Below are 16,790 nucleotides of genomic sequence, written 5' to 3'. Positions count from 1 at the left end.
ACAGGCACGCTGTTGCTACGAACATGACAAAATCATTCAAATGTTAAATTGTCAACTTTTAAACCCAGTGTATTGGGAAATGAGCGTTTACCAGAAAGATTTTCATTTCCAGTCCACAATTTATGAATATCACTTTTATTTATTAAAATGGCACTGATCTGTGGTTTTCCAACAACAAACGGCACGACCAGTCAGTCGTTTGCATTTCTGCAACAGCAAATGTGACACACACACTTCTCAAGATAACCACAAAAGATACTGTCTACAGCCTGCATTTTTAAAACAGAAATATGTTTGGTGGTAATATGAAAGAACACATGCTAGTTCAAAATATTGTCAATTATTGTGTCCAATTCCAGGAATTGCAACCTTTTCCCACCAGGCTGTCTCTCTTTAAGAAGTGTTAATCAGTCTGCACTTTAAAAAAGAGTCTGACTCGTTGGCTGAATGGTCAGCATACTGGCCTTCGATTCAGAGGATCCCGGGTTCAATTCCCAGCCGGGTCGGAGATTTTAACCTTCATTGGTTAATTTCAGTGGGCCGGGGGCTGGGTGTTTGTGCTGTCTCCAACATCCCTGTAACTCACACATAACACTATCCTCCACCACAATAACATGCAGTTACCTAACACATGGCAGATGCCGCCCACCCTCATCAGAGGGTCTGCCTTACAAGGGCTGCATTCGGCTAGAAATAGCCGCACAAAATTTTTAAAAAAGAGATGTGTTTGGTGGTAACATGAAAGAACATGTGCTAGTTCAAAATACTGTCAATTACTGTGTCAACTTCCAGGAATTGCGATCTTTTCCTTTCAGGCTGTCCATCTTTAAGAAGTGTTAATTGCGTTGAGAAGGTACTTTTCAGCGTCTGTTATTACGAATGACCATTACTGAAAAGTAATATAGCCATTAAACCACATGTATTTCTATCGGGGAATTTTAAAAATATGTAATTTAGGTGTCCATTAGTAGAAGTTTCACTGTATTAGGATTGTGATAAGGGTGATGAAACACTCTCTTGTAAATCAAAATGTAAAATGGATTAGTTATGTTCCAATTCATGTAATGTTGTAGAATTTTTGTTACTAACGGCTACCACTTGATAAGATTATTTAAAAGGAAAGCATACTCTAACAGATTTTTCTGGCACTATCCAGGGAAGAGAGTTCTGAGAATTTTTGACTGAAATGCAAACACGTCAAAATAATAATACCAGGTATGTAGTATTACAATTCTACAACTTTAGTACATCAGTAGATATTTTGAAAATAAAGGCTAGCAGGATAGTTCAATAAAAGATGATCAACACCAGAGAAAAATTCTGAAAGATCAGAGACAAGAATGCAAGATACTTTGATGAAGAGAGACACAATCTGTCACACTAGAATGAAATGAAGGTTTGTGAATAATAAAAGCCTGCATTACTAATTGATAGAAGCCCATGTTACTTTCTCTTTTTTTTGCTAGTGGCTTTACGTCGCACCGACACAGATAGGTCTTATGGTGACAATGGGATAGGAAAGGCCTAAGAGTTGGAAGGAAGCGGTCGTGGCCTTAATTACGGTACAGCCGCAGCATTTGCCTGGTGTGAAAAATGGGAAACCATGGAAAACCACCTTCAGAGCTGCCGACAGTGGGATTCGAACCCACTATCTCCCTGATGCAAGCTCACAGCCGCGCACCCGTAACCGCACAGCCAACTCGCCCGGTTTACTAACTGTGCTGTTCGAAGACTGTAGGTGCTGTGTAGAGATTACACTATCTTTGAAATGTTGGTTTGAAAACCACTGTCATTTTCCATGTCTCAAGTCACTTTTGAAAGTTTCTGAATCGAGAATAAACAAACACTGTAACTTCCTGGACAATTTATTTAGAGATAGATGATTTGCTGACTTCAAACAAATGGAAAATGATTTCATGCACTACGCAACTTCTTTTTATATAAACGGAGTGAAAGGAAGACTAGACTTACAATTTATTGGAAGTTGCACACTTGAAAAATGACACCTATGTAAAAGCAGGTATAAAGATTGTAGATATTTTTGAAAAATACTGATCCCCTCCCCCTTATATATCCACTTCTTAGGTCATTTGCTGCTAGACTCACAGCTGTGTTTAACTTTTGAGCATTTTTTCGTTTCAATTCTTCTAATTAATATGTATACGCAGCAGGTATTAATGGCAATCAATATGTCACCACTGCACATCAGGCGACAGGTAGCTGACCTGAGATTCCTTCACGGGATCTTAAATGGACATTACCGCTCGGAACATCTTGTCTCACTCTTCTCTCTCCGTATTCCTTCCCGCTCCACCAGAACCAAAGACCTTCTCCACATTCCCCACACTCAGCACTCAATACTTCAACGATCTTTCCTAATCCGCCTCCCAACACTCTTTAACAATATTAATAGGAGACAAGAGCTTGATCTAGCATCAAATAAAAGTGTATTCGAGAGGTGTGTAAATAGTATCTTAAAGATAAGTTGATGTGAAGGGATTATACCGCCATCTTGACCCACAACGACTTGGCTATGAACATGGACATTCTCATGTTTTTCGATTTGGACAGTTGTTATTAGTAGGCTGTGTACCTGATCTTGTTATATTTTGTTATGTTTCTTATGTTTTATTATGAAAGTTTACGTTTGTTAAATAGTCTGTTGACAGTGCAAGTGAAATTTGCTCAGTGTAGCTGTATCTTGTGCTTCGTGAATAAATAAATAAATAATTGAACATTCTAAAATGACAAACGATAACCCACTTGCCAGATGTCTGCCTTCATGCACACTTGCTGATTTCTTGCTAACAGAGGGCACTTTGAACATTTCATGTATGAAAGAGTTTCATGTGGTATGCTGGTACATGGCTACTTATAATTTTGAAAGCCTAGTGAGGTAATTGAAACCGACTTTCAACCTATTAGGTCATGCTACGTAAATTTAGTACGTGTTGAAGAGATGTTAAGTATAGAACAAAAATGGCCAACCGGACACCAGTGGGATCCGAACCCACAACCTCCAGTGTGATTGACTAAATTAGACAATTACCTGTAAAACAACCATTTAAGTCAATAGAGGTGAAACAAATATAGACCTTATACCAAATAGATTTTAATTTTTTTTATTTCTTTATTTTGAATACTGACAACAGAGATGGTGTTCATAGTCCATAGTTCATAGTTCTCGCTATGTTGAACAAGCCCAACCTCTAGACTTCACTATGTCGAGTGGGGTACTATTCACAATAAGCTATTAATTTATGTGACCATTGCACTAAAATACAAACAATAAGCATACTCAATTAGCTGCTAAATAGTTGTGATTTGAATCTCGGATGGGCTGATGCGGCGGAATGATGCATGTTTGTGTTTGTTCAGTCCTCAGCCCTAAGGCTGGCTGGACCCTCAACAGCTCCGCCATCAGCTGTCATAGATGGCCTAGGCTTCACTGGAGAGGCATACTAGGGAAATGAGGAGTGAGGTAGTTTCCCGTTGCTTTCCTCACTGAGCCAGGAGTTGTGATTACATATCAGTCTGCCAAGCCCACTGAAATGCATGCACCAACTGACGCTATGAGCAGCATTTTCACAACATTCATAGCATAAGGTATGGTATTATTAGCATCACTCATACCTCAGTCACTTTCATATTGTCAAAGCCAAGGATAAAAGTGAGACAGGTCAATGAAAGTAACAAAATTGCTCTAGCCTATACCGATGATGATGCTTGATGTTTAAAAGGGCCTAACATCTAAGGTCATCGGCCCCTTTAGCCTATACCAGAAGACATAATGCACTGTAAACACTAGGTCCTGCCAGCAAAGGCATCTATCAACGCTAATGGAGGGCACTTTGAACATTTCATGGGGTATTGACCACGGAAAACTATTTTCAGGGCTGCCGACGGTGGGACTCAAACCCACTATCTCCCAAATGCAAGCTCACAACTAAGTGATGCCAACTGCACAGTCAACTCACTTATTATAAATCATTAATCTATTCCAATAGCAATACTTTGGGTATTGTGAAGATAACTTAGAGCAGTATATTTTGGGGAGGGAAGATAATTTTGTTATTTTTTTTTTGCTGTAAAGGAATATTTGGTACAGTTAATAGGTGTCTAACATTCCTATGACATACTGGAATTCCGTTTCTCCCAATTGGTTGGTTGCATTCACCACTGATGCACAAGAGCTTGGACTGGGGTAACATACTTTGTAGGAGAGCAGTGATAGCATTCAACTAAATATTGAGATTGGAACTGGAAGTCAGAAGACAAAAGGAAAGGTAAAATCCAGTTGTAACTGCTCAGTCAGATGGTAAAAGATGACAAATTAAGTCTAGTAATAATCTACAATAAATGTAATTTGAAACTTACATATTCTCCTTATCATCTGTGGATCTTTTAGCAGGTCAGGTAGGACTTGATGAACAGTATGCCTATTTGCTAGGCAACAAAAATTTCTATGCTATACCTGGTTTATTTTAATCCAAAGAGATGTTAAAAGATAAATATGATATTGTCTTTATTTCAGTTAAAATGCAAAAGATGACCAGAACATTGTGACAGATGTATTTAAAAAATATATATGACAGAGGGGACTGTCATAAATATATGCTGCTGACACTAATCAAAACAAATGCTGGTCATGGACAGACATTTTCTAATTAACGATGTGAAGGATTACTTGCAAATGAGTCCTGAGTTCAAATAGTGACTACAAAACTTCAAAAATGGGACTAATAATACCAGAATAGATATATAGATTCACTGATTCACTTGGATATGAGGTGGGTTTTTTTCTTTTTTTCTGGGGATTGTTTGAGGATACAGACCATTATTTAATATATAGTAAGTTATGGTTTTTCTACGCCTAGGATAGAGAAAGTGAAATCTGTCAGCGGATGAATAAGGCTAGAAAATCTCGAGGATAAGGACATTACACAGAAGTACAAGGATATGATGATTAGTGAAAAGTTCCAAACAATAGACAGTAAGCAGGTTCAGTAGTTGAAGTAGAAACAGCAATGGAATGCCTTATCCCATTTCTCTACAGGGTCGGGTATGAAGCAAAATTAATCTTTGCAGCAAGTTTTTATGACCGGGTGCCCTTCTTTACATCAATCCCATCAGAAGAGTTAATGAGATGTAATGCATGGCAGCAGGAAGGGAGAGGGTGAAACCCAGTGCCGGCACATAGCCTACTCCCATCGAAGAGGACCAAGGGGTCTGCTCAAGGCTTAATGTTGCCATGCGAAGGATGAATCTCCATCAACAGCATTATATGCCCTCACGCCATATGAACACTTCAGAGAGGTTTGGAATAAAATCCAGGCTTCTGGCATGCAATCTAGAGATTAGAAATTGTATACCACCATCTCTCCTACTCTGCTGGTCAACATTCTGATGGCGAACATTTTTTTTTACCCACAGGAGTTGAATCGAGTTAACATCAGACTAAACAGACCTGGTGCCTTAATGATCACGGCCACCAGGCAGGCTTACATACAAACATACAATGACTTGTTTAAACACTGCCCTCCAAAAATAAGGTTAACGCTCGATACTTTATAATCTGTTTAAGGTAGCAAAATCTATTTTTTATTTTCAAAACATCATTGCAGAATAAAAGAAAGAACTTTCCATAGCTATTCCAAAGACAACAGTGCTCAAAACATTTCAATTTAATAACATATGTTTTTTAAATTAAGCAGAATCTGACTGATTTTCTGATTACTAAATTATTGATTTGAATAACATAAGTTTAAGGAAATGTACTGGAAACTTGTTGGATGTTGATTACGTGATCAATAGGAGGTATTGCCACCCCTGGTTGCAGTTATCATCACGAGTCTTCTGGGCATGTTCTTGATTAAGCCCCAGATGTCCTCTTGTGGTATGTTGTCCCATTCTCTTTGCATGCTTCTTCATGTATATAATCTATTGGATTTTAAAATTTATTTTTCTTTAAAAATTTCAATACATAACTCTATATTCATTATACTTTTTCCTTGTGGCAGCTTTTATGGAGGAAGTGTAATAAATAAACAAAACTGACACAGACCTGGAAAAGACTATGTTAAACTGGCACATTTAAAGCTGTAGAGCAGCACGTTCCAACCACCTCACTTGATGACTAACAAAAATATCCATTTTACTCCGTCTAAAGTGGGGCCAGTTCCATTCCCTACACATACACTAAAATGTAACTATCATAATCCTCAAAGCGATCAATTCACTTTTCAAACTGTCAGTGAGAACAATGTCAAGGAAGTGCTAAATTTAATTACATTTAACACTGTAAGTTTTGATGGTATCTCCATATTATTAATTAAAAATATCATCAGGGCTGTGCTATGATATCTTCAACCACTGTTTGACAAATGGGATACTTCCCAAAATTTGGAGAGATCCACTGGTAAGGCCTATTCCGAAAAACTTGTTAACTCCATCAGTCTATTGACCAATATCCATTCTTCCACCTCTTTTGAAAGTACTTTAACAACTGGTTCACCAGAACGTCCGACTAAGCATGACTCCTTGACCCCTTTCAATCAGGCTTACTCACCTTACTGTGAGTGACAGACAGCAACAGATGAAGAAACATGACTTTGACTTCAGTAGTGAGTTACTGTTAACCTCCACATCATTTCTGTACAAAGTTTGAAATCCGAATTTTAATATAACAATTATGTAGTTTTTCAGCTCTTCACTCACTGGCCACCAATCTTGCTATCTTGTGATGTTTCATTCCCTACTTGCATTCTTGATTTCTGGTTCATGTACAAATTCTTGATCAGCCTTCTTTCTTTCCATTCCACTCCTTTTCTCCTCAAAATCTCTACCAACTTGTTCCATAGCACTCTGCAAATGCCTTTTCTAGGTCAATGAATACGATATAAGACTGTGCCCTTTTCTATAGATCTTTCATCTATCAAGCTTAGTAGACCAATGGCATCTCTTGTCCCCTTTCCTTTCAAAAAAACCATATTGTTCGTATTGTGCTTCTCCAACTGTGTCTTCAAGTTTCTTGTATAGTCTTCTATTTAGAACTTTATGGAGCACTTTTGCTGCATGTGATATTAAGCTATTTGTTCTGTATTCGTCACATTTTTTTCATGCTTTTGGTTTTGGAATAATTGTGGATGTAAGGAAATATTCTGGCTATTCACCTCTTTCATATATTATTTCATTGCAGAGTGAAATTATCTTGTTTCTCCCAAACTCTTTAAAATCTCTGCTGATATCTCATCAATACCACATGCTTTGTGGTTTTTCAATTCATTCAGTGCCTTGTTACTTCTGTCTCTAAAATGGAGTATCCCATTTCATATTCATGAACTACACTGTTACCTTCAATCTCTAAATCATTTGGTCTTTGGTCTACTCTATAAAGACATTCAATATACACCTTCTATTTGTAACTTCATGCCAAGAAGCAAATAAGAAAAAAAAGATTATGGAGAATGCTATTCAGGATCCTTGCACTATCACAAAAATATCAGTAAATCAAGGAAAGTGTGCAAGAAACATTTCTTAATGCGTACCTTCAATGTTGGGGGAATGGTCTGTAAGTAATTAGAATGGGACTGTAACAAAGGATAAGCATTACAGAAGCCTTTGGCTGCTAAATTACAGACAAGGGAAATTCTACTAATTAGGTAGGAAGCAAAGCATCTACCTAGAGAAGTGGCACTAAGAACTACAATAAAGTGATTCTCTCAAAGTCTACTAAGACAAAAGAAAACCTAAAGGTAAATATTTTACAACTGATTTCTTTAACTGCCTTGCCAAAATGGAATCCCACAACTGTAAGGCCACACTCAACTATAACTAAGTGTCCATAATCTGCTCAGGTTAAGAGCTGTGTAACGTGCACCCAGAAGATTGTAATCTACTTCACAGAATGTTTATCTCGTTCAAACTGAAAAGAACCAATGTGATGTGTGCTGTAAACATAAAGGCGGGTACTCACTAGGAGGCTGCAACATGCAACACAATGGTTGCTGCAACCTCAATGTGAACACCAGTAGCTCCGCAGCGTTCGTTGCGACACATGCAACCATCAGATCAAAAATTAGATGTATGGCTTTTCAGGCGTTTGCTCTATTAACCAGCATTTCGTCTTAGGTCTGACACTAGACTCGTCAGAGTGGGATGTGTCACATGCAACCATGTCGTCCAGTGTACTCGTCATAAGTGCTGTGTACATTCTGCTGCATTACGTAATCGAGATCCGTCTCCATGACTAAATGGTTAGCGTGCTGGCCTTTGGTCCAGAGGGTCCCGGGTTCGATTCCCGGTCGGATTGGGGATTTTAACCTTAATTAGTTAATTCCAATGGCTCGGGAGCTGGGTTTTGGGACGTATTCAGCATTAGAAATCATCCTAGGTCATCTTCACAGACATGTAGGTCACCTAATAGGCCGTCTACGAGAAAAAGACCTACACCAGGCCTCTCCGGAGGCCATACACTATTATTATTATTATTATTATTATTATTATTATTATTATTATTACCTAACTGAGGACTATAAACATCCCCGTCGTTGGTGGCAAGGTGACTTTTACAAAGGTAAAGCTAATTCCAATTTGCTTCTGGATTTGAAATCGGTCTATGTCGGTGCAACGTAAAGTAAACTGTTGGTAGGTCTTATGGCGACGATGGGATAGGAAAGGGATAGAACTGGGAAGGAAGCGGCCGTGGCCTTAATTGAGGTGCGGCCCCACCATTTGCCTGGTGTTAAAATAGGAAACCACAGAAAACCATCTTCAGGGCTGCCGACAGTGGGGTTCGAACCCACTATCTCCCGGATGCAAGTACACAGCTGCGCGCCCCTAAACGCACGGCCAACTCGCCCGGTAGTCATAAGTAAAATTATACTACAAGTGTGTCAGGCAATCATCAGCGAATTAAAAGATCACATAGAGGTAAGGTTCATTTAATTTTATTTCATTTCATTAAACTTTTTTTGTTTGTATGAGACGTCACTGATATTGAAATCATTTGGCACTTCAGTGAAGGGTCCCATGATAATGTAGAATTGCGACAAAATTCTGTTAAATTTAAACAGGATTCCTCAGTCCACTCCATGACCTCTGCGCGTCCTGACTACGAAATGTGCCTGGAACACGTCAATGAACACACTGCGCGCCGCTTTGTGTTCGCCGGAATACCGGCAACCAGATAGATCACAGCGCGCCCTACTGCGAACAATTGCAGCAACGAAGCTCAAGGCGTACTCATTAGAAAAATATGGTTGCATCAACCTAGTGAGTACCCGCCTTAAGGTAGAAACTGAATCTGAAGAAGAGTTCAAGGCACTTGAACATGCAAGGAAAGAAACAAGTATAGTACGAGCAGGCAAAGGTGAATGCTATGCCTACACAGGCCCCTCTAACAAGTGAAACTTCTACCAACTCTAGAAGCCACTGAATTATACTATAAAACAAGATTGTGTTACCTCAACCACATTCACTTCAATCTAAGTTCACAAGAAGTTTGCTGTTATTGGTGGAAAGAATCACGGGCTGAATTAAAGGATAGTAGTTTTACATTTTGTGTTGTAGATTTTAATTTGATATGAAATAAAAACCTGGCAAGAAGAAAATTCAAGTTCATTATTGCGTGATCTGATGGCTACCTATGCCAAAACAAGAATAAAACACTAGCAAACATATGGTTCAATTTGGTAAAGACGACAAATATTACCATAGAATGGGAATACTTAAAATAAGGACATTTGCAAATGGAAGCTGACTCAGTATACCTGTACTGCACTGAAGCACAGATTGAAGAACATAATCCTAATCATTATCTTGCAGTGACATAAGAGGCAAAGAGAACAGCTTTTCTGTACATGGTACAATGCATCAATTACGATGTTTTGAGGATATATGAATCCCTGAAGGGGAAGTTTATTTCTCCATCAGGCCTGGAAATTTTTAGAATTACCTAAATGGTAACTGATCTCTTTCAACTGACTTCAAAGCCAGACGGCATTTTAAAGCCCAACAGCATTTTCTTCAGCATGACTGCTATCTTACTGTTCTATACCATCAACATATACTAGAACTCGCACACTTCAGACACATAGGACTAAATATGTTAAAAATCAATTTTATGGTTTTTATTAGTCTGGAAGAGTGCACGACTCATAGCTGTTCAGGCAAAGAAGATAATTTTTTTTTTCTCTCTCTGATTAGTGTTATACTGTATAGAGGATGGTGGCCCAGCTGTGCTTCCTCATAAAACAATAATCACCACCACCAACAACTATTTCTACAGCAAATATTACCTCTATCAATTTTCATCTGCTGACAATATTAACTGAAAAAGCTATCAAGATATGATTTTTCTAGTTGTGTTTTTAACAATAGGCTAAACATATGTGGGAAACTATTATGTTATATTATGCAATTCTTTCTCAATGATATTTATATTTCACTACCTGTATTCATAACTGATGTAAACTATTAAATTTGAACATGATGCATTATTCTGGATCCTTGAGGTCATCTGTAATTTCAAATACAATAATTTAAAAAAATGTATTTTTATACTCTCCTGGACATGCATGACTTCTGTCTTACTGTTCAATACCATCAATCTATACTAGAACTTGCACACTTCAGACACATAGGACTAAATATGTTAAATCAATTTTATGGTTTTTATTACTCTGGAAGAGCGCACAAATCATAGCTGGTCAGGCAAATAAAATGAAATTCAAGACAAAATTTAAATTTAAAACATTTAATAAAAATTGTGAATGGTAACAGTTTTAAATATTCATAAAAAATTAAATTTCTGAAGAAGTCATCTTCAAGTTCACTGGCATCTTATTTCCACATTAAAAATTTTAAAAATCTTAATATAAAATATACAGAACAATTAGATTAGCTGCTTTCTCTATCAGTCAGCATTTCTCATGTAATTGGAAAGCTCCGATTCTTCTATAGAAAGAAATACTAGTACTATATAATGACAAACCTTATCCTCATCTGTTCATCAGATTAGCCACTTAAAGGAATATAGAGATCATTATTTTTAAATGTATATGTTACAGGAAATATCAGGAAATTAGGTGAAGATTGACAACGTCCAGGCAACATTTTTTTTGGTAGCTGTTTACTATTGCTGTAACATACTCTATATACGTTTCTGGTGATGCTAGGGTAGGATAGGACTAAAAATGGGGAGGTAGAGGCCACAGACTTAATTAAGGTAGTCCTAGTATTTACCCAGTGTGAAAATGGGAAATCACAGAAAACTGTCGGCTTGGTAGCCGAACTGGCATGAGTCAGGACCAGTTTGAACCTTCCCACCTATTAAACCATCATACTGCTACATGCCCTGTACTACATAGCTAACTAAAAGATAAATGATTACGAATACAGATACTGAGAGAGAAGAGGTTAACTTCTCTTAGCTAATGAAAAATGCAATAGAGTAATATGACAACCAAATGTCAAAGCAACCACAAGACTATCACCGTTGAACAATAAATGTCACACTGTTTGTAGTAGATGAAGAGAAACTAATTAAATCTGAGAACAAGACTGCTTCATAGATGATAATTGTGTGTGGCACCCTTGTAAGGCAGAACCTCCAACGAGGGAGGGAGCATATGCCGTGTACAGGAAACTGCGTATTACCGTGGTGGAGGATAGTGCTGTGTGTGGTGTTTGAATTACAAGGATGCTGGAGACTATACAAACACCCAGCCCCCAAGCCACAGGAATTAGGTATCACTTACGATAAAAATTCCCGACCAGGCTGAGAATTGAACCCGGGGCCCTCTGAACCAAACTGCATTACACTGACCATTCAGTTAAGGAGGCAGACTGCTCGCCAGATATCAGTATGTTACTAAGTAGATATAAATGACCATTCTTCAGTCACATATCCACAGTACATGGCCAGACAAAATAGAAGATGAAAGAAATGCAATAATAATAATGTTATTGTTTTCATGTTCCATTAACTGCTTTTTATAGTTTCAGGAGACACTGAGGTGCCAACTTTTGTCCCGCAGGAGTTCTTTTATGTGCCAGTAAATCTACAGACACGAGGCTGACGTATTTGAGCACCTTCAAATACCACCGGACTGAGACAGGATCGAACCTGCCACGTTGGGGTCAGAGAAAGAAATGCAACAAGTATTTCTATGATTTATTTTCCTCCCTGTTTTTACTGACAAAGGGAAGAACATGGTTCAATCTCAAGGATTTATTGAACAAATAACCAACACATGGGCTCTCATGAAATTTATCAAATTGATATGCAGTAAGAAGTATTAAAGACATTTGTAAGAGCTCTTCCTTAAGCCCTAATAATCACATATATCCTTCCAAGTTTTTTACAACAAAGGGTCTATTTTGTAGCCATGTTTTGGGGTTGCTTGAAGACCTGAAGATAAATTTCATTACATCATTAATTCAATAAAGCAGTCAAGTATCTGTTGATAAAAGCTAAGACAGAATAGACAAAGATGACCTTGAAGTTGTACAAGGCATGCATAATATGCGTTAAGCTTTCTTCTGGGGTTTGTTCCTTCGATACCAGTGGAGGAATTAAATACATAATCTCCACTATATCCCACCTTGAAGTCAAAAGCAATCCACTTTGTTTTACTCACACAGAGAATAGGCCTATAATGGAAGGAAATGTTACTATCAGGAATAATAACAAAATTATTAAGCTCTCCAACAATAAACATCGTGCTGCTGATACTGAGGACATCATCTCCATTCCCATGTATTAACCTCTTCAGTGGCACGCCCGAGAAATTCTCGGGTGGTGCACGCCTGCCCATAACGTCACCGCCCGAGAAATTCTCGTTTAGCTGCAGCATTCATTTTGCGATCGCCCAATAACTTCTCGGGTACTGTAATGGCTTTAGAAAATGTTTTTAAGCATTCTCAACAGATGGCGGGAGGATTTCCAGCTGTATTCACAAAGCATCTGGCCTAAAAATATGCTTATCTTCTCTACTTTACATATACAACCTCTGGCCAGGTGACAAGGTAAACAGAAATGGCAAGCGTGAAACGGAAGAGAAGTTTGTCTGAAGACAAAATAAGGAACTACATCAAAGATGAATCTCTAAGTGACATTAGTATTTCTGAGAGTAGCGATAATGATTCTAATGATTCTTCAGATGACAACCTTAGTAATTCTAGTGAAAGTGTAGAAGGTATTATGTCAGAAGCTAAGGTGATGGTAGATGTTGAATATATAATCATTTGGAAAAAGTGTAAGCCTGGGGATAATGTGCGACCTAATATTATTTCATTTACAGGAAATCCTGGTGTGAGGCTTGGATTATTACCAGAGGTAAGTGCGATTGACTGTTTTGAACTGATTCTAACGGATGAAGTTGTACATTCGACAGTGACCGAAAAAATTTGTTGCCCTTATGCTAAAAGTGCACTGAAAAACTTGTAAATAAATCTTCGCATGCAAGGGCACAGTTTTGGAAAAAAACAAACTCTTACAGAATTTGGCAATTTACTGCGCTAGTGTTGCTCATGGGAATAATACAAAAGCCTGAAATAAAAATGTATTGCTCACAGGACAGTATAGGCCCTACTCAAAACACCAATATTATATGAAACTATATCACAGGCCTATTGTAAAAAAGTGTAAATAGAGTGTAAAGTAAGATTTTATTAACCTTGAATAATATATGAATGTGTTCCCTTAATAATTGTTACTCATTTCTTGCTTCTTAAAAATAAATGATTTCCTCCGAAAAAACCTCACTTTTCTGGCACAGGAGGTCTGCCAAAACCCACCACCGAAGGGGTTAAGCAGATATTAGTCAAAGTTCAAGATATTTATCAGGTGTAATTTTTCTTTTATAAACAATACCTCTGACAAATTATGAGCAACTTTTGAGAATTCAGTAAGGCAAGACTATGTTAGATACTATATGTGTAATATCTTACAGAATTCTTTATTTAATAGACAAAGATACAAAAAGGTATAGTTGTAAGTCATAGTCCATATCCAAAAATTATTCCATCTTTTTTCAAATCAGGAATACAGTCTATTTCTACAGATCACAGCAGTCTGCCTATTTTCCCTAAATAAAGATTATATATATTATTATGAACAAATTGGTACAATATGGTATTAATTACATTTTCCAATATTAGTCAACATTCAATATTTACTAAAATTCTGATTCATAAATATAAATATTTTAATACAAATATATAATACTGTAATGGATACCAATATCACAAATGAACTACTGCACCAATGTACCTATAGTTGAAGTTCTGAGCATAAGTATTTATTTACAATACCATCCATCAGCTGCTCAAATTATCACAGATTGAAATAATATACTTTGCAACTTGCAATAATTAAAGATAATAATGTTCAACATTAATTTAAATTTCCTCTCACAATTTCAGATAAATTTAATACCTTCAATTTCAATTCTGTAATAATACAATGATGGGAATCGATACGGTTCTTTCATCATATGGCATTGCACAACTCGTAGTAGAAGATAAAAAATTAGGGGCTAGTTTTGATGATGATCAAAATACTTTCTGGAATGTTTATGCTGACACAGCAGAGAGTAACTGGGTGTTGTTAACACTGCCTGGATGTTACTGAGAATAACTATTTTACAATTTTCCGTAACATATACATCAATAATATCAATGCGCAATATGAGTGGCTTGAGAAACAATATACAGTACAGTACAGCATCAAGAATATATTCTTCATGACATGAGAAAACGTTTTTGAGTAGGTTTCCAATATTGCTAAGTCAAATTATAAAATCAATTCCTCAAACAATGAGAATATTAGAGCTACATAAATCATTTTCAAAAATACTTCTATTTTCCACTGGGCATCTTGGGAATGAGTGAGATAATATGGAAATTCTGGTTAAGCAGTGATTATCAAACAATAATTCATTAAAAGTGAGTTACCACTACATTCATCACACTCACTGCATTGAATAGGCCAGTTTTATATTAAAAAAATAAACTATTCTGACTCAGCAGACTGCTTAAATAGAGTAATATTATAGCAAAGCATAAAACTCATGGAACATAACATGAACTGGAGGGAAATTATTTTTGAAATTCTATATATATAGCTTGTAACAAGAGTTGATAGTTTACATTTTCAAAAATAAACTTTAAACTTATTTGCCCACTATACAGTCATTAAAATTATGATACATCATCTATACATATCACACACGAAAAACACACAAGTAAACTGTTCATCTGCAACAAATCATGTATATGACCTAGCTTCATAAGAACTTTAGGTAAGTTTAAGTATGAAACAAGAAACTGCCATTTTTAGCAGAGTACACAAATAAACTACAATATATGTATAAATATTTCTACTTTTATTTTAGTATCATTCTCACGCATGATACTTCTATGCATACGAAATAATTACTGTTAATAGCAACAAACTGTTCTGGCAGTATAGATACAGTTTCGATGTTCGGGGCAGAAAACTGCTCCAAATATTACTTATCACATCTCTAAATATTTTTCATTAAGATGGAACATAATGACAAAAAATATATCATTCTAGTTTCTCTTACTCATAATGAGATATACAAGTCAGATTTCTTTAAAAACATAGGCAACTTTCTTAAAAGTATTCAAAATTGCATGTTAAAAGGGAATGTCTTGTAATAAATACATGAACACAAAGATAGTATTCAGTTATAAAAAATTAAACTACATGACATTTATGATAAAAGATGATCAAGATGCAAAATGTGATGATGCAGTGAAGAGACTGAAAAATGTTCTTACTTCTTTTTTCTATCAGCTGTACATTTTGGACAGAACCATTTCCCTTTCGGCTTTGTAGTAAGTCCAACACATGCAAAATGGAACCACTCGATTGGACACTGAAAATCAAGATAATAAAATAACATTTAGACATATTTTATGGTTTTCAAAAAAAGATGTTCATTACACACAAATATTTCAAGGAAGAATAGTGTAAAAAAGGGGGGGGGGAGCATTTTAGAGAAAACTAATGGAAACCAAGTAAAGAATAGAGAAAAAGATTCCTTCAAGATATTAAGGAACGAGAAACAAGATACCTGGGTTGATGAGATAGGATGCTGGTGTTTAGTAAGAGACAAAAGTCAAGAAGATTACGATGTGAATGGTTTGAGCACATGGTTCACGAGGATGAGGAGTTTGCAGGGAAATTTGTGTGGTTTGACAAGGCGCATTTCAAACTTAACGATACTGTCTGTCAGAACTGCATCTACTGGTCTCCTGTAAATCGTTACGTTCATGCGGAGAAACCACGTGCTGCCATTATGCTAGATACACAGACAGCTGTAACTTGGTCTGCAATTCAGTGACATCGGCATTGTTCAGAAGCTGCTGGTGGTTGTTTCAAACATATAACATTATTACTCTCTCTCAGTGACAAAAATTGTGCCTGCAAGTCAAATTTGCCAGAAGATACGGACTATCAAACAGTGAGTACATATTTTGGACCCCTCTGTACAAAGCAGTAGAACAAAAATAGGAACACATAATAGGTTTCTTACTCTTCTTCCTATCTCTCCATAAATGACTTTTGTCACTTGTTTAGATAAACTTAGCCAAAGTCCATGTTTATACTCCATACAGCCATCTTCTCCTGCCTAATGAATTCAGGTATGGTCAAACTTTAACAATTCATGTTTTTTTTATGACACTACTGTTGCATTGCCATTCTCTCTCCTTCTAAAACTGTGATTCTACTTCCATCCTCATTATTATTATTATTA

General features: G+C 36.7%; 1 protein-coding gene across 2 annotated transcripts in view; it reads right to left on the bottom strand.

Moving 5' to 3' along the window:
• The window catches only part of Ing5 (inhibitor of growth protein 5), a 206,863-nt gene that overhangs the window by 40,470 nt on the left and 149,603 nt on the right, over positions 1–16,790 (bottom strand). The window contains exon 5 of one of the 2 annotated variants that reach the window (XM_067150450.2): positions 15,811–15,908. In XM_067150450.2, coding sequence (XP_067006551.1) covers positions 15,811–15,908 — 98 coding nt within the window. Of the gene's footprint in view, positions 1–10,469; positions 15,909–16,790 lie in introns of those variants that run through there. The other variant, XM_067150451.2, reaches the window with a different exon arrangement.

Source organism: Anabrus simplex, chromosome 6, assembly GCF_040414725.1.
Source record: "Anabrus simplex isolate iqAnaSimp1 chromosome 6, ASM4041472v1, whole genome shotgun sequence".
Classification (NCBI taxonomy): Eukaryota; Metazoa; Arthropoda; class Insecta; order Orthoptera; family Tettigoniidae; genus Anabrus; species Anabrus simplex.
Note: the sequence above shows the minus strand (reverse complement) of the source record. Positions and strands in the feature narration are given on the sequence as shown.